The sequence below is a fragment of the Dermacentor albipictus genome, chromosome 5 (assembly GCF_038994185.2).
Source record: "Dermacentor albipictus isolate Rhodes 1998 colony chromosome 5, USDA_Dalb.pri_finalv2, whole genome shotgun sequence".
Taxonomy (NCBI): domain Eukaryota; kingdom Metazoa; phylum Arthropoda; class Arachnida; order Ixodida; family Ixodidae; genus Dermacentor; species Dermacentor albipictus.
This window is the reverse complement of record NC_091825.1, coordinates 158,600,913-158,619,705: the sequence shown is the minus strand read 5'-3', so window position 1 is coordinate 158,619,705 and position 18,793 is coordinate 158,600,913. Positions and strand designations below refer to the sequence as shown.

The following is an 18,793-nucleotide window of genomic DNA, read 5'->3' as shown; positions in this document are numbered from 1 at the left end:
CAGGATGCAGTGAAAGCATGAGGCCCAAAGCGGAGGTGGAAAACATGGCGAAAGAGTGAGGAGGAAAGCAGAGTGCCGCACGAGACTACGAGATGGGCATTTGTAATCTCAGTGTGGTGCGCGACGCGAACAGTGTAGTAGTTTCTGGAAGCCACGTAGGCACCGACGATTACACTGGAACCTTCGACGAGTCCTGTATAAAAGCTGACGCGCTTGTCCCGCAGATCGGGGAGAGGGGGGGGGGGGGTATTCTGTAAGAGCCCAGCTAGTGGACTGTCGATTTCTGCCTGCCGCTGCTGATTGGATGCTGCTGTACGAGTGAGGAGGAGATGAGCGGCCCCAGCCAATCAGATGCGGCCGAAATGCACAGTCCACTGGGTGAACTCCTATAGAACACCTCCCCAGATTTTCGACGATCGCCAACTCTGCTCGCCGCTATCGTTGTCCTTTAGTGTTACTTGTTTTGCAAGGCTTCGCTCCATTCGCAACGTGCCGCCCGCGGCGCATTGTTCGCGACAGCCATCGCGAAATCGAGACACGTGTAGAGTTGCACTCACATTTCTCATTAGTGAGTATCGTAATCATCAGTGAACTTTTTTAAAATAAAGATTAGTTGACAGTTTGCGATTCATTTGTAATACGTTCCTTGTTTTTCGCTTACTTCTTGTGTCTTCGTGCCTTCCACAGCCTAGCAGAGTGATTACCACAATTCTAACGTGCACCTGTTTTCAATAAAAAGTGCATTCAAATTTTCATATGCTTTACAATCATAATTACTTCTACTCAAAATAAAACGAAACCAATTATTACTAAAGAAAAAGCTCAATGCGAGATAGCTATGCCACACTGCAATCGAGCGCTGGTTTTTTATGCCTTTGTTTGCGGCCGCCATTTTCCAGCTTCCTGTACGTGTGGCATTTCTAACGCGTTAGGTGGAATTGCTGATGATTTTCTGTAGTCGGTAGACAGTGAAAAAGAGGTTTCGTAAGACTCCGACAGCGACTAGTGGCTAAGATTCAGCTGTGTGCATATATGTGGGCTTTTGTATATTCCATAAAGTTGTTTCAGCACGGTACGTGTCGACTGAGGCTTCTTTATTATTATATTTTATTAGGGCGGTTCTATAACTGCCCGTTACAATCGGCGACGCAGTGTAATCGTGCAAATACGGTAAGCGTCACCAACTAGGCCCTGTTCAAGCTCTGCTTACTTTCATCAATTGAAAAACTTTCTCAATATCACTGTTTTATCCTCTTCTGTGTATGCATGCTGGTTATTTCCATAACAAGTTTTACAGCTCCAGCTTTTCTTAGCTCGTTGCTCAGTTTCGCGCCGTTGGCACGATCAGCATTGAGAGAAGTGAGCAAGAAGGCCAGAGAAGCCAGAGAGGCTCCCCCCAGTGGGTGTTTATATTAATAGAAGTGCACACGACTCCACCTGCTAATCCACCAATGAGGGAGGAGTGCTCGGTTACGTGACGCAAGGTTCGGTCACTGTAACACCACGACATCGTGCTGCCCTCCGCGTCTCATGGGCAGCGGCATCCATTGATTGTGCTTGTCGTCGTTCTATCGGCGTCATTATTTTTTCGTAACTCAATCGTAGTCATGCTGTCGTCATTCAAACATCATTATGATGATTATGATTATGCCATAGTGATAATGGTGCCGTCGTCACACAGTCATCGTCACGCATTTGTTGTCATACGGTTGTGATGATGCCGTTAGGCATGTTCCATATCCGTCCTTGTCGATTTGTCATCTCATTCTTGTCATGTCGTTGTCACCCCGCCGTCATCGTCATATACAGTAGTCGTCGTCATCCGATTCTCGTCCTACAGTTGTCACGCCGCTGTCGTCACATAGTCGTTGTTCCATGCAGCTTCTTTGCCATCGAATTGTCATCGTGCCATCGTTGTGACGGCGTAGTCGTCACACCATCGACATCATACATATATCCTCACACTATCGTTGTCATAAAATCGTTGTAATACCATCGTCCTCATGCCTTCATCATCCCGCTGTCGTCATTATGCCAACATCTTCCCTTCAGACTTGTCAGTGTGCCGTTGTCAAACCCTCGCACCTCGCCTTCGTCGTCATAGTGCCTACGACTGCGTCAGTGTATACTTAAAAGCCGACGAGCGCTCGAGCCATGGAGAGGATCTTAGTCGTTTAAACGAGAACGCTACAGAACATGCTTTGCACTGAAATGTTGAGGAAATGTTGAAATGTTGTTGCAAGGTTTTGTTTCCCATAGAGCACACGTGCAGTGGCGTAGCCAGAAATTTTGTTTCGGGGGGAAGGGGGGGAAGGGGGGCTCACTTGCAGCTCGACCTCCTCCTTATAGAATTTGTCTAGAGATCAAATAGATGAATAATAACTGCATAATAACTGCAAAGATGCCGGAAACGAATTCTTGTACGCTACGCACTGTCAAGACAAGTAAAATATGTATTTTTTCACAAAAGAATATATTAGCATGTTCCAAAAATTGGGCCAGAACTCACTGATATCGATCCTTCCATGTTTTCTGCTATTTTATAAGTAAATAAGTTATAACATGAACTTTAGAACTAGATCAGTTCGAAACCAGGAAAGCATTGCATGCCGCTGATGTCAAAAACGTAAAGGCCATGAAGCGAACACGTTGAGGAAAAATATTTGAATGAAACATTGTCATTCAAGAACATTGTTTACATTTTTGTATATATGCAACGACCAGTGATAAATCTCAATGACGCTGTCCTTCGTTCCAATGTACTGCGTGGGAGCAGGTCATCGGTCGTGTATCGTGAGTAATTGCACTGAAAATATAATCACAACAGAGAGCACATATGAAATGCAGTTCAGCAAAATATACATTAGGAATGCGAAGATACAGCTTGATGAAGGGCAGAAAAGTGTCATTATAAACAAAGTTCACTGCATTTATACACAAAACCTCGCAACAAGTTATTTAAATATGCTTATAAGTCTGCAATAAATCTGCAAATCTAAGCAAAAGTGACTGTATGTAATGCGCCGAACAAGGCAAATAAACATGTTGCGCAATATCACAGATCACAGAATCCTAAGGCCCGCCCTACACCTCCCTCCACTTCCCAGTATGCATCGCGGGCAACGGAACGCGGTGTGCTTCCTCGCCCCTTTTCTCCCTTGCACACACTAGACTGAGCCACCATCGTCGGCTCATCAATCCCCTTCGCCCTCCCCCCATGTTTTCACTCGCACATACAGCATGCAGCGCGTGGTGACGTTATCGCCCTTGGAATTTATACGAGACGTGACGACGGCTGGAATGCACCCGGAGTGCTGATATAATTGCTATCGCAATAATATAATCAGAATATCCGACAACTGAAGAACCCCGTGACCCATTATTTTCCACAGAAGAAGAAGTATCAAACTAGAACTTTCGCCATGTGACAACTCACTGCGCCACAACAATGTCCTTTTCTTTATTTTTGGGGGCGGAGGTCCCAAAATTTAAAAAGAAACGCCAACAAAAGCATGTTGGCCACAATCGAATGCCTACTTTAAGCACCTAATGTGGCTACGGAAGGAATATCGAAGAAAACGTGAGACGTACGCTTGGTCCACAAATAATCATACGCATATTGCTCGGTGTCCTACAACGGTGAGACAAAAGACTTCCCAGAGAGCGGTAACATCGAAATGAAGGTGATGCCCTCAAGCGAAAACGTTGCACTCCGTCGAATTCCAACAGTGATGGCGGCGAGCGATCATTGTTTGTTTTTCTCGTTTGCTAACCAAAAAGCGTGCAAAACAATGCCCGGCCGAAATCCAGTCGGCTAGAAAAGAACGAACGCGCACCGAAGTACGCCTCGCAGTGGTCGGGGCAACACGAGAAAGGACATGAGCTCTGGCTGGCTCCGGCAGCCCGCAATTAGCGAGAAGAAAATTAAAGAGGCTTAATCGGTCTTCGCGAATAAAAGTCGAAGTAGAAAAAATAAATAAGAACGTAGTTACCTTCGCTGGCTCTTGATAGGGATGCCTTGGTGTAGATGAAAAAAAAAATGTTAATATTCTTTTCTGTCATCATCATCATCATCATCATCATCAGCCTATTTTATGTCTGCTGCATTAAGCAGGCCTCTCCCTGCGATCTCCAAGTACCCCTATCCTGCGCCAGCCGATTCCAACTATCACCCGCAAATTTCCTAATTTTGTCGCACCACCTAGTCTTCTGACGTCCTCTACTGCGCTTCCCTTCTCTTGGTACCAATTCTGTCACTCTAATGGTCCAACGGTTATCTACTCTACGCATTACATGACCTACCCAGTGCCATCTTCTTCTCTTCATGTCGATTAGAATGTCGTCTATACCCGTTTACTCTCTGATCCAAACCGCTCTCTTTCTGTCTCTTGAAGTTATGCCTAGCATTCTTGGTTCCATCGCTCTTTGCGCAATTCTTAACTTGTTCTCAAGCTTCTTTGTTAGTCTCCAAGTTTGCTCCATATGTCATCACCGGTAAAATGCACTGATTGTACTCCTTCCTTTTCAACGATAACGGTAATCTTTCAGTCAGGAGCTCAGGATGTCTGCCGTATGCGTTCCAACCCATCTTTATTCTTTTGTAAATGTCCTTCTCGTGGTCAGGGTTCCCTGTGAGTAGTTGATCTAGGTAAATGTACTCCTTCACAGACACTAGAGGCTGGCTGGCGATCCTGAATTCTTGTTCTCTTGTCCGGTTATTCATCATTATCTTTGTCTTCTGCATATTAATCTTCAGCACCACTCTTACGCTCTCTCTGTTAAGGTCCTCACTCATTTGTTGTAACTCGTCGGCAGTGTTGCTGAACAGAACAGTGTCATCGGCAAACCAAAGGTTGCTTCCCAGTTGAATCGCTTGAATATTTCTTCTAAACACGCAGTGAATAGCATTGGAGAGATAGGGCCTCCTTGTCTGACTCCTTTCTTTATAGGTATCTTCCTATTTTTCTTGTGTAGAATTAAGATGGCTGTAAAACCTCTGTAGACATTTTCTGAGGTATTTACGTAAGTGGTCTGTACTCCTTCATTGCGCGCTGCCTCTATGACTGCTGGTATCTCTACTGAATCAAATGCTTTTTTCGTAATCTATGAAAGCCACATAGAGAGGCTTATTGTACTATGGGGATTTCTCGCTAACCTGATTAATGACATCGACGTGACCCATTGTAGAGAATCCCTTCCTGAAGCTCACCTGCTCCCTTGGTTGACTAAAATCGGGTGTTGCCCTTATCCTATCGTAGATTATTTTGGTGAACATTCTATACAATACTGGGATTAAGCTAATAGGCATACATTTTTTCAGTTCTTTAATGTCTTCCTTTTTGTGTATTAGTACAATGTTTGCATTCTTGCAGTTTTATGGGACCCTTGCAGTCGATAAACACTTCGTATAGAAAGCGGCAAGTTTTCCTAGCATTATGTCACCTCCATCTTTGATTAAATCGACTGTTATTCCAACTTCTCCTGCCACTTCCCCCCGTTTCACGTCTTGAAAGGCCCTTCTGACCTCATCTATAGTTATAGGAGGAGTTTCTACGTCCTGTTCATTATCGTTCCGAATAAAGTTCTCCTGAGTCCTCTGGGTACTGTACAGGTCAGTATATAATTCGGCCGCTGCATGTATTATACCTTCATTATTGGGGATAATATTACCCTACTTATCTTTCAGTGCATACATCTTGGTTTGCCATATGGCAAGTTTCCTTCTCACTGATCTCAGGCTGCGTCCATTTTTTTACGGCTTCCTGAGTCGTTCTCCCGTTATACTTTCTAATATCACTTATTTTCGCCTTGTTGATAAGTTTTGACACTTCCGCAAATTCTACCTTATCTCTTGATTAGTACACTTTGCCTACTGCCAACTTCCTACTGGTTGCCTTGGTGCCTTGCCTCCCACTTCAATCCTTCCGCGAATTCTACCTTATCTCTTGATTTGTACACTTTGCCTACTGCCAACTGCCTACTGGTCGCCTTGGTGCCTTGCCTCCCACTTCAATCGCTGCCTCTGAAGCGAGCCTCGTTACGGTTTCATTGATTACCTCTATGTAATCATCATCATCTCTCTGTTCTAAGGCTGCATATTTGTTTGCAAGTACTAGCCTGAATTTGTCTGCTTTTACCCTTACTGCCTCTAAGTTGACCTGTTCTTTCTTGACCAATTTTACTCTTTCTGTCTTTAAATTGAGGTGCATCCTGGCCCTCACTAACCGATGATCACTACATTTCACCCTACCTATTACTTGAACATCCTGCACTATGCTGGGATCGTCAGAAAGTATGAAACCAATTTCATTTCTTGTTTCACCATTAGGGCTTTTTCAAGTCCATTTTCTGTTGCTACGTTTCCTGAAAAAAGTGTTCATTATTCTCAGCTTATTCCTTTCTGCGAATTCTACCAGCAACTCACCTCTAGCATTTCTAGAATTGACACTGTAGTTGCCAATTGCCTGTTCACCCGCCTGCTTTTTCCCCATATTTACATTGAAGTCCCCTATTACTACTGTATACCGCGTTTGTACTTTCCTCATCGCTAATTCAACATCTTCATAAAACTGATCTACTTCCTCAGCGTCGTGACTGGACGTTGGAGCGTAGGTTTGTACTATCTTTAATCTATACCTTGTATTGAGTTTGACTACGACTACTGCTACCCTCTCGTTGACGCTGCAGAATTCGTCAATGTTGCCCGCTATGTCTTTATGGATTGGGAATCCTACCCCGTATTGCTTCTTATCCGGGAGACCTCTATAGCAGAGGACATGGCAGTTATTCAGCAATGTGTAAGCCTCACCAGGTCTTCTAATCTCACTAAGGCCGATAATCTCAACCAGTTGCCGTTGTCTGATAGTTCTTCGAAGACACCTGTTAAGCTAGCCTCATTCGAGAAGGTTCGGGTGTTAAACGTTGCAAGAGTCAGTTTCCATTGGCGGTCTGTCCGGACCCAGATATGTTTAGCACCCTCTGCTGCGATGCAAGTCTGACCACCGCCTTGGTCAGGTGTTCCGCAGCCGCTGGGGACCGAGGCCCATTTCATCGAGGACATCATTTCATTCAAGCAGATCATTTCTGGAGATCATTTCAGCATTCGAAGAGATCATTTCAAGCAACCCGCAAAGTTCCGGGATGGAAAATCCAAAGCACAACTTTGCAAATGTCAATGCACCTTTCGAATCTAAAGTTTATGAGAACTTTATACCCACAAAGTTCCGGCATTTAAATCCATGCGCTCCGTAGATTCCGTGGCCTCCGTATGATGCGGTGACGAGCCCTCTCGCCATCAAAACGCCCTTGACGCTTTGTGCTCGCATCGGCTTTTTGCGTTATGTGACTCCAGGAGCATGGGCGTCGCCATGCAATCCAGCCCGACTTCGCAATGTTCGTGCTGAAAAGTGTTGTCGAGGGTGAAAAAGAGATTCCAGACGAATAAATCCAGAATAATTTCCTGCGCCGGGGATTGTGTTTGTCGGCAGTGCATGACAGCGCAAAAAAATTTGGGGGAGTGGCTGAAGCCTCTTAAGTACCCCTCCTCTCCTGGCTATGCCCCTGCCCACATGCCAAGTGAAGGGGTTAAGACACACAGACATCTTTGGAAGATCTAGACGTCGAGATGAAAAAGCTATACTAAAAATTAAAAAAAAAAACATCAACCCCTGTTTGCGCACGTTGCCGCAGTAGCGGCAATAGGACCCTGTGAATTGGTCCCTGGAAAGTTATAGAGGAAGAGAGCCTCAGACAATTTGTAACTCCAACCCGCGTCTTGCATTGGCCGGCCATCTTCTTGGCGCGTTTCCCACGACCCACTGAGCTTCGTGGGCAGTGAGGCACCTTTTACCTGTTGTGATCTGCTTCACGCAGAAGCGATTCGTTTTGCTGACTTCTGCTTCGCTTGACATGTATATATCTCCTCTCCCCCCCCCCCCCCCATTTTTTCCTACATGCACGCAGGCTGAAGCGGCTGGTCTGGAAGCTTGGAAGTACGGGTTTTTCTTTTCTGCAGTCAAGGTCGCAATGTTACTGGGATCTGTAGTAAGCGAACGAATTGTAAGTTTCTATTCTTTGAACTTTTTCAGTTTGTACCCTTTGATCCCTGATGACTCACATTATTTCTAGCTATGCAAATGAAGTTTTTAGTGCAACATTATTTTTCTTCAAGATGGCCTTTGGATCACCACGGAAGTGTTATTTGTCAGGACAGATTGGTTTCTTACTGTTCACCATTCTTCTTGGGTGAGTGTCTATCCAATCAACATATGTAGTTAGCTGCATTAGTGAAAACTAGGACCACTTCATCAACAATTTGTAAAACATAATGCATATGGCTCTAGTATCTTTATGCAAACGATAATTGACATTACAGTACTAACGGTAGAATGCAGCATGGAATCGTTAGGCCTGTATGAAACTTCAACAGTACACACGATCATAGTTGCGACTTATTCAATTCATGTAGCTCATCTTTTCAACTGACGTGTTCCTCATTTTAAACGCGAAAGATTTCCTTGCCTTGTCGGTGTCAAGGTTACAGCAAGGTCACTTGCTAAGACGCGCGGATTCTGTCTTTGAAAAATGTTGGCCGACCCTGGCGGTAGTGCAGCTCGAAAAGCGCTAGACAAAGCGAAAGAAAACATACGATATAGTGTGAATAAAGGCAGCCCAATTTATCGCTATTGGATACGGTTCAAACGCCGAATACAGGGTGAATAATGGCGCCTGCGGCGGCAGGTGATGAACTCGAGCGTAGACGCGAGCCGCAGCACCAACATGCCGTCATTGTCATGCTGGCGTCATCATTCTGTCGTCGTCATACCATTGCATTCATCACATTGCGATCATTTTTTCGTTGTGATGTTATCATCATCTTCCCGCTCTTTTTACTCTGTTGTTGTCACTGCGTCATTATAACCATCACGCCGTCGTCATCGTCGATACGATCGTCATCACCATCACGGCATCTTCGAGCCTTCATCGTGATACCGTCCTCATCATTTCATTGTTGTCATGCCATTTTCGATATCGCGTCGTCATCACAATCTCGCCGTCATGCCATTGTGGTCGTTCTATTAGCGACATTTTGTTGTAGTGATTGCACTGTCGCCAACTCATTGTCGTCCGGCCTTTGTCATCATACCTTTGTCGTCATAGTGTCTTCATATTTTAAACTTCGCCATCCCTTTGTCGTCATGCCATCGACGCACTGTTGTCCTCCCACAGTTGTTGTCAAAATAGAGACATCATGTCGTCGTTGTGCATGATATAATTGTAATAAATTTAGCATCGTCATCCTACGAGCATCACTCCGTCACCTTCACACCATCGTCGTCACTCCAGCGTCCACATCTCATAGTTGACATGCAATCACCGTTATGCCACCGTATTCATACGATGGTCGACACGCCGCCATCATTATACTATCGTCTTCACTACGGCGTCGTCATCCCACGGTCGCCATCTAATCTTTGTCCCACCGTCATCGTCGTACCATCGTCGTCAAGCCAGCGTCGTCATGCGGTGGTCCTCATGCAGTTGTCGTCACACCATCATCGTCATACCATTGTCGACCCTCTTTGAAAATATTTGCGTCGTCCATACTTTCCAGAAATGCTTCACATGGTCGATAATCAAGAATAATTTCTGCCTCAAAATTTTCCTTTCAATTTATTGTTCCACAATACCACTTGAAGCCACAACGATCCGGGTCTTTCTGCTTGACACAGACATAGGATCCGCTAAACTATTATCCATGACCCATATATAATGTTCTTTTGTGTTAGCTTTGAACGATGTGAAATACAGGGCTTAGAAAGAGTTCTGCTCTTTACAGCCTCTCGCATTTTCAGCTGTATCGCGCGAGCACTGTGATTTGGGTGTGTGTCGCCCTGGAGGGCACAGAATAGCAGGCGACGCTTCCTTTAGAGAATTATTTGTGCGCCCATGCGTACTTCTGTCAGTCTCGCTGATTATCGGCATTGTAAGACTATAGAAGGGCGTGTGGTTGGCATCGCGCGACATAGCTAAAAATGCGCTAGGCTGTACGTTTAAATCCGCATTGCATAAGATACTGTCCCTCATACTTTCATATTGTACATATTGAAAGATAAGCCATTTTACTTATGTAGAGATGTTTGCGTACATCACCTTTCTCATAACTGCGAAGCAGCACGGCCGCGCCACGTGGTATGCACATAAAGGAATGCATGCCGTGTTCTCGACATATCACTCATTAAATGCGAATGTTCCTGTTGCTCTGACAAAAATTAGCCCAAGGGCTTTCCGGTCTGGTAACAATAGTGCCATAAAGAGTATACAATCACAACTGTTGTCGTCAGGCCCAGTTTCACTGGTGTAACCAATCATCGAGAATTAAAAGCGACGTCTTCGAAAGTAATTAGTCCAGCGGTGCTATAACGTAAAACAATACCAAATGTTTCTATTTTATATCTGCAATCAGCCCTCAGTGATTCGTCAAAAATTGTTCGAGCCACCAGCAGTTAACAGGGATAAAGAATTATGCGTCGCACTATAACATTCTCGAGCCCTACCAACACGTACACGGCATTGCTCAGCAAACAATTTTTCGGGGACGATCCATTTTAGCCGCATTTTTATACTTCCGTTCCACGCCACCGTGATTTTTGACCATCCACCGAGAGCTAAGTAAGAAGTGCAGGCCAATCGCAGACGCTGGCCCCACAGTCCTCATACGCTTATCTTTGTTCAATGCGCTAGCTCAGCCACACCAGAACCCTCTCCACATCTTGCGTGCACCTCGCGCCTAGTAAAACAATTAGAGAAGAAAATGTCAAGGTAGGCAATGCCATTCGCTGTAAAAGCAAGCAAACAAAAGTTACTTTCTCTCAACATCTAGACCGTTTGATTGGTCTGTTCGAACAGCGCTGCGGGTCACCGCCCGATGCTGCGTTGGCGGTTACGTAAATTTTACTTAAGGAGATTGAAAGAGAAACAGATTGGAAACGTTTTACGTTGCAGGGCCCCAGAATGAGGCATCTATACATACAGAAATGCAGTTTATTAGAAATCGTGACTTGTTTCGAATTATTTACCAAGCGTAAAAGTACTTGAAAGTGCATCACTGCTAGAAAATGCATTTTAGACTAATGAGCGAAAATACATAATCAGTAAATATAACGTGAAAATAAACGTAACTTCACCACATTTATTTTTTTATCTTTCTTGATATTGGTGAAGCGTAGGGCAATTTTGCGAGTGCTTAATAACTAGAATTATTTGTTAACCAAGCGAAATAAACCTGCCTACTCTTTACGCACTACATTTGTCGTCTAAAGCTATAATTAAATTACGCTTTTCTGGCAGGTTGATGTACTGGTCACCCGGGGGCAACGTTTTTCTTGGACAGTGTATAGTACTTGCCATCGTGGGCGGCTTCTTTTCGACGGTGTTTCTGGTTTCGGCATACGCAGTAGTCACGTCGGAGTTTCCCATGCACGTGGGCCTTATTATAGTAAGTATCATGCTTTCCTTTAAAAGAATCTCGTTTCTATGCATTGACTAAGTATTTCTTAGCAGCAAACTATTCCGTGTCGTTCTGGAAAAGCGAGGTGTTTGACCCAAAATTAACGAAAAGTTACGGGTAGTCACATTCTTTTCTTTCCGAACTCACTCACCATGCTTGTACCAGAAGGGCGGCAGAATTGGATAAGCAAAGAATCATGATTTAGGCAGTGCCCACTTACAGATTTTTCTTTTACGAAGCACTCGAGCGGATAATGGAAGGAAATCTGCCAACAAATTATATATAATTGAGAAAGCGAATTCCGCGTGTATAACGAAGTAATCACCTGTCTTTTATTCGCGACCAAGGTGCAAATCTGAAGATGCCAACATTTTTTTCTTTATATTGAAAACTCGCTCATGCACCCCAGGCTGCAACGTACGTGCATGGCGTATTTGCTTATTAATGCGAAAGCGTCAAATAGCGCATTGAGCTAAACAGATGGCGTCTGTACCAGCGGAACGGCGCTAAGACGGTTTCACTTGCGCGATAACTGCAGCGAGAGTACGCTCCCCAGAAACTTCATGTCATGGGCCTTATCAGTCTACTGCGCCGGGACACAAAGCACGTTTTAAAGTTGTTTTACTGGTGGAAAGTCTACTTTGATGTTTTCAGATAAAAGACATGCGCGTTATGCCTCAATACAAATGCACAACAATTTCCGGTTAACTTAGGGCAACATTAACTTGTAAAATTGTTGTTATGTACCAAGGAAAAGTGCTGAAAATCTGCAGGCTTAAATTTCAAGGCACTCTTGCGCAGTCACAATCGCAGCCAATGCCTTTCTTGTTCGCTAAATTTAGCGGGCTGCGTCAATGAGCAAAACCGGAAACCGTCCAGGGCCGATGTTTGTAAACAGTGAAAGGGTCGGCACGAGCCAAAGCCACCTAGAAAAATGCATGAGCGTGCCTCGCCGGAGCTGAGCAGGCGAAAGGGAACAACAACTGCTTCTGCAGCAAGCCGCCTGGTGTTGCGTGAGGGAGGAGGGCTTCATGCCACCTTCGCTTTCACTCTCGGAAGCCTGCGTTATTCACGCGTTCCTCATCCATGCAAGCTCTCGCTGCGTTTTACCTGCGGTTCGGCAAGGCCAAATCAAAACGCCCCAAGCGTCTCAACGCGCTCACTTCCCCGCGAGGTGTTCACAACTCCAAGGACCGCTCAGCTGCGCTCAATTAGACATTAATGCTTTTGCATTCAGAACTCATAAGAAGTACCAACGTGCCCTCAATTTTTTTTATTTATTTCATTTTGATCTTTATATACCCACAGAGCCTATCGGCATTACACAGGGGAAGGGGAGGAGGAAAGGGAGGTTGGTTACATACATATGATAAAAGAGCTGATGAACTTCGTGCGCTATAGGAGTTTACATACATAACCATTTGTAGCGCACACATTAAATGCGTCCATAGAGCGCAGACAGAACGCACACTAAACAGGCAGGCAATACGAACAGAAAAGCAAACAATATTTGCACGTCAGCACTTTTGCGGGTGTTGACATAACATAAAGTTGCATGTTACGCTTTGAGATGTAAAATGAGACTGGTGTGTTATCTCGAGATAACAAGAAAAGAAGCTAAAAAAGAAAAGCCAGGCGAAAATAGCGCAACTAGTAAGGAGCTGCAAGAATTTCACGCGCTTCGTATAATGTCACAGGAATCATTGATGGCCTTTAATGAAGTAAAAAAAAAGGATTCTTGAAAAGTCGCCTTCACCACCGTGTGAGGTTATAACTTATTCCAGTATACCGTACTTTTCGTGGGAAAACATTGTCAGCAAGGGGTGGCTGTCCTACATATATGAACTATAGAATTTTATGATGGTGATCAAGTCACTCAGAAGTATAATAAGGAGGAAAAATAGTGAGTCATAGATACTACAAAAAAATCTTAAACATAATTTAGCCCTTCGATATTACAGTAGATCCCAGTGTAATCTTTCTTTTAAATGTGACGTGCTCACTTTATTTTTCAGTAATTGCTTTAGCTAGGGTATACCGGGCAACCACGTTCTCAATTATTTCTAGTTTATATTCATCGAGGGCCAAGCGGAGGCCCCCACAGTAAACGTACCTGAATGGGACCATTACCTAAGGAGACCTTTCTAAATACATAAGAATGGAGAAAGCATCTTGCATGGCAACCACTGCACTGAATTTCATGAGGTCTATTGCGTATTAAAAAATATGCTAAACTATTCCAATGGCAAGAAGAAGAGTTGACTAATGGTCATCAATTATGTCTTGTTTTGCAGATATCTAGAACAATCTTAAAAATGGAAGTCTGAAGTTTACAACTCCTTAACTAAGCAACAAAAACGTTCTCCCAATTTTTTAAACGGCATACCCTGGAACAATGTGAACTAATTATTAACAGTGATTAGAGCTTCTAACGGACGGTCTACAGATCCAGCTGGTAGAATGCTGGTATCTCTGTTGTGCAGAGTCACAAAGTACCAAATTTTTGGTTTGAAGTTGGTTAATTTTCAGCACTTTTAAAAACTGAATAATGCTCTGCATAGAACATTACGCACCGTTCTCTACACAACACGTAGTATAGCTTTCTCATCGAAATGAAAACTATCTTATTCAAATCATCTCAACAATTGTTTAACGAGAGCATCTCTACGTTTCACTTGTACATGCATATGGAAATGGCAGCTGACACCAAGCTAAAGGTTGTTACGAAGGCAGGCAGCCGCTGCTCTTTGTTCCTGATGATCTGAAGCCAAGCTCATAGCTGTGTGAAAGTGTGGTGAGAAAAAATACAATGTTGATCAACCAACAGGGCGTTGAATCTCATCAAAAGCAAAGTACAATAACGCCATCCCCTTAAGTTTAGAATAGTGCTCTTTCATAAATGAAACTGCATGATGCCCACTCATTCAATATGGTGTGCAAAAATCTAAGATAAAGTTTAATCAAAAATTTCAACTTGTAGAAATTAATATTAGGCGAGAAGTTTCACAGAATAATGTATTCATGAAGATCATAACCATCCAGAAATCAGCATGCGCCTTGATACACGGAAAATGAAGGATGTGTTTCGTGCAATGTATGAAACGATCTACACTACAGTGTGTGTATCAATGGTAGTCAACGGTTGCCACTATTTATCTTCCAATACAATCTATTTTGGAGATAATTGCACGACAATGAAACGCACGATAATAACGCACGACAATAAACGCACGATAATAAAATAGTTGTAACTTGAAAGAATAGAGAAGCTTACTAAGGGGTCTTGTTGAAGTAGTTCTGTTTTGGGCATTTAAAGCTGCCACGGCGTAGTACGTGAGTCCTGTGGTTAAAAGAATGTGTCCCGCCATGTGCTGTGGCCATGAGTGGCGCTGGCTGAAACTCGCAGTGCCAATTAGAGCACAGACAGGGAAACACACAGTAAAGCGGACGGGAGGGTAACCATTGCAGTAGCACGATAGCCAGAGCATAGCAAGTGTAATGCGTGAAGTGTGGGTTCCGCTCTCACTGGTGGAACTGCAAATCATCTTTTCGACCAGTTTCAGTTTCCTCCTATAGTCAGGTACAACTTCAGAAGGCAGCCGCATTTGCCCCTCAAAGGCCGATGCACACGAGCCTCCACCAATGGGCGCGCACTCTAGAGTGACGTCATGAGCCGGATGGCCGGTGACCCCGCCGACGCAGGACATGGCAGCCCGTGCTTTGAACTGGCCCCAGTCGCAGCAGCGGGACTATTTCTTTACTCGCGGAGGCAATCGGCTGCCGCGCTTTGGTCCTCTGGGCGGGGCCTCTACTGTCTTCTTAAGTTGTACCTGTTTATAGTTTCTTTCCTCTACACTTTTCTCGGCTTTATTGTCTGTTGGCTTCATACGGTTGGGAGTGACAAGAAATGATCGGTTCCCTCAGTTTCCCCCTTTTATTGTTAAAGCTGAGAAAGTTAAAGCTAACACAAGGAAGAACATTCACAAAGCTCTTCATTTGTTACTCGTTAGTGTTGGCGGGCCGCCTTCATTAATCAACTGTTAAGCATCAGGAATGGCTGGTATTTGCTCTGACGAACAATTCTAGCACCAGGAAATTTTTAATACAGGTCCTAATCTTTACTCAGAAACTTCTTTTTCTTCAGTCCACAATGGAGTTCCTGTGGGGCGTGGGAAACATGGTTGGGACTGGCCTCGGCGGAGTACTCATTGACGTAAGTGAAATATAAGACTGACTGTGCAAATACTATATAGATAATATATACATAAATAAAAGACTCTTGTATTGCGCTTAAAGTTCTGCCACTTGGACGATTATCTCGCTGTTATTTTGAACCTCTCCATCCGTTTACCAGCTGTGTCGACGTTGGCCTGTAGGCGTAAATTTACCCGATTCGTCCTTAGGCCTGGGCCTACCCACTGCCATTCTTCGTAATAGCAGCGCTGCTCGGATTTTCCCTGCCTTGGACGACGACCTCGGAAAGACTATCTGCGAAACCCGTAAAAGGTAATAAAGAGCTGTAATTATTACAAATAAAGCTTTCCAGATGTAATTCTTAAACAACCTGACTTATGGCGATCCACAAAAAAATACATAGTTCCAAAAACGCCCTACATAGCTCGCTCACAGACATAGGAAAATGGCGCTCACAGGGACTCACTTAACGATCATCTAAGCCTTCTTAAAGATACAACAAATGTTGCACGTATCACATTTCCACGAAATTCCCATTCTAAATGTGCGAGTTTGGCTGGTGCAACTTCAGAATTGCGGCCACGTGCAACGATTTAATAATTTTTTTATTTATTTGAAAAGCCCTGCAAGTCTGAGTGTCAGGCTTTAAGCTGATGTGGACGATACATAACCCTAACAGAAGAGCATAATTTAAAAAAAAAAGTTTTAGGAAGAGAATCAGCATAATACACTCTTGGCCCCATTGCTACCACCCCGTTTATTTGATTTGCTAATTTGACGGACTCAATCCATAAGTAAAACAATATGATTAATACTGATAGCAATTCGCACGAGCGCGTAGCGTCACCCCCACAGTGGACAAGAAAGCAGCAAACCCACTTAATAACTTCCATCGCACTAGCGTGTAAATACAGGCTAGGCTAATACAAGGGAGGGCTAAAAGTAGGTAAACGAAAAATTCTTACAATGTCATATTTCCATTCAAAACAGCTTAGTCATCCCCACAAAAGCTGGCAATAAAAGTTTGCTAGAGTTTCTTTATTTGACTAATTTCAGATGTTCAAGGATGTTCAAGCTCCGAGTCTCCGAAGAAGCAAATGAAGTTACACAAGCTACTCACTGATCCAGTTTTCGTAATTGATATGGTTACTGTGATGTTATGCTGGATCATCATGGGATTTAATGAACCTACATTGGAGCCACATCTCAGACAGGTAATTGGCATCTCAAGGCAGCGCAAAAATTTTGTTGCTCACTTCTGATCATTTCATTCATTCAGTCATTCGTTCGCTTCCACGCGCTGCTGCCTCAGAAAAGCCTACCAGACATATGGGGAGCACAAAAGGCGCTGTAGAATCAACCGGCAAGATTTAGACAGTCAATATGGGTTTACAAAAATATCAGAAAAATAGAACAGGCATATCTTGTAAATGGATTTCAATATTCAACTTCATGGAATGGTTACTTAAACACATCATTGCGAACAAGCATGGATTCTTCGGTGAGCGACAAAATTTTGCAGATGTGGGTACAGTTTAGAGACTCGACATTGCCCGTGTAGAAAATCTGTCAAACTGCGTTGTGGCCGCGCGGGAAGAAATTAATCAGTTGTAAAATCTCTATAGTTGCGACGATAAACAAGGAAGTCCGTTTTCCTAGGCAGATTTCATTTTTCAACATGTCATATTTGCAGAGTTACCTTCATCTTCCTATTCTAAAGCCGCATATCTGTTCACGAGCACTAGAATGTATTCATAAGTTCTTCTCTTGACTACTTGCAGGCTGGCTTATTTCCGGTTGGGTAATTTTGCTATTTCTCTATTCAATTTGAGAACAATCGTCGACTTCAATAACCTATGAACACTGCTTTTTACCCAACCTATCACTTCTACATTCTGCACTATGCTGTGGTCGGCACAGAGAATGAAGACAATTTTCTTTCCAATTCATTTCCCAAACGTAAAAGGCCCACATAAAATGTAGAATTTTCTTTTCACTTGACAGAGATACGGGCTCCCTGCACAAGGCAACAGCAAGTAGACAAATTTCAGTCAAACAGACTGGACTAACAGAAAATGCAAAAGAAAGAAAATGAACCTAGCATGTGCCCAGGCACCTTATTTGTACCGTGCATACTTTAAAAGCTACACAAGTAGCAAACAAGAAAAAAAAGAAAATCATAAAAAACACACGTATATATACATTACATATACAAACACACCGATGTATGTACCGCACACAAATTCACATAATGTATTGAATATAAGAAATCGATATACAACAGTCATACAGCATTACTATGAGCATTAAAAATTACAGGCATACAGCTTTACAATGGAACAAACATAACGCGTTAATATACATTCCATATCGATCAAGTTTCTTTAGTAACGTAACATAAAGTCGTGATCAAGCCTTCAGAAACCAATGCAAAACAATTCCGCTAATCAGACTTTGTGAGGTTAGTAGTGCGAATGCTTTGTTGACAAAATAAATTTAGCAAAACCGGAAGCGTACGTCGAACGCTCTGTTAACAGTATTTGTTTCTGTAAAAAGGCACTTCCCAGCACCCAACGCTAGGCGTGGCATGCACAGATTTCCTTGTTTTTAATGGTGCCTGAAAAAGTAACAATTGAAATTAGATTGAACCATGGGAAAAGCTATTTCGTGTGCGCATTATAAGAGACACCAGCCATTTGCCGAGTGTTCTTTCTTTGGAAGTACGCATTTCTGTAAATGTGATGTTCTAGCATGTAATAACATTTCTGTGCCTTCAGAAAAAATTGGCAATATGGAAATGGAATAATAATTGCTAAGAATCTTTCTATGCGCACATTTAATTATTAAATCAATAAGTCAATTAATCATTGACAACTGCATACTTTGTAGAAACGCACCAGTCAAAAAGCTAAGTTGTAGATATGGCCAAGATGCGATGCAGTTAATTCTGCTATATATTTATGCGGCTTATTTGCAATGTCAATATTCTGAGTAGAAGTACTCTTCAAAGAGCTAAAAACAGTTCGACCCTCTGATGAACTAGTAAGTTTTAGCTAAAGGCTGCTATAGTTTCTGAAAACAAAGTTCACA

The 18,793-nt window shown here is 43.3% G+C and overlaps 1 protein-coding gene and 1 long non-coding RNA gene across 7 annotated transcripts in view; one reads left to right on the top strand and one right to left on the bottom strand.

The window, feature by feature from the left end:
• Window positions 1-18,793, bottom strand: part of LOC135916647 (uncharacterized) — a 465,480-nt gene that overhangs the window by 32,979 nt on the left and 413,708 nt on the right. The gene's annotated exons all lie outside the window — the stretch shown is intronic.
• Window positions 1-18,793, top strand: part of LOC135916660 (MFS-type transporter SLC18B1-like) — a 51,751-nt gene that overhangs the window by 5,910 nt on the left and 27,048 nt on the right. The window contains exons 3-8 of the mRNA XM_065450102.2: window positions 7,963-8,058; window positions 8,171-8,244; window positions 11,350-11,497; window positions 15,654-15,722; window positions 15,913-16,015; window positions 16,760-16,917. Coding sequence (XP_065306174.2) covers window positions 7,963-8,058; window positions 8,171-8,244; window positions 11,350-11,497; window positions 15,654-15,722; window positions 15,913-16,015; window positions 16,760-16,917 — 648 coding nt within the window. The remainder of the gene's footprint in view (window positions 1-7,962; window positions 8,059-8,170; window positions 8,245-11,349; window positions 11,498-15,653; window positions 15,723-15,912; window positions 16,016-16,759; window positions 16,918-18,793) is intronic.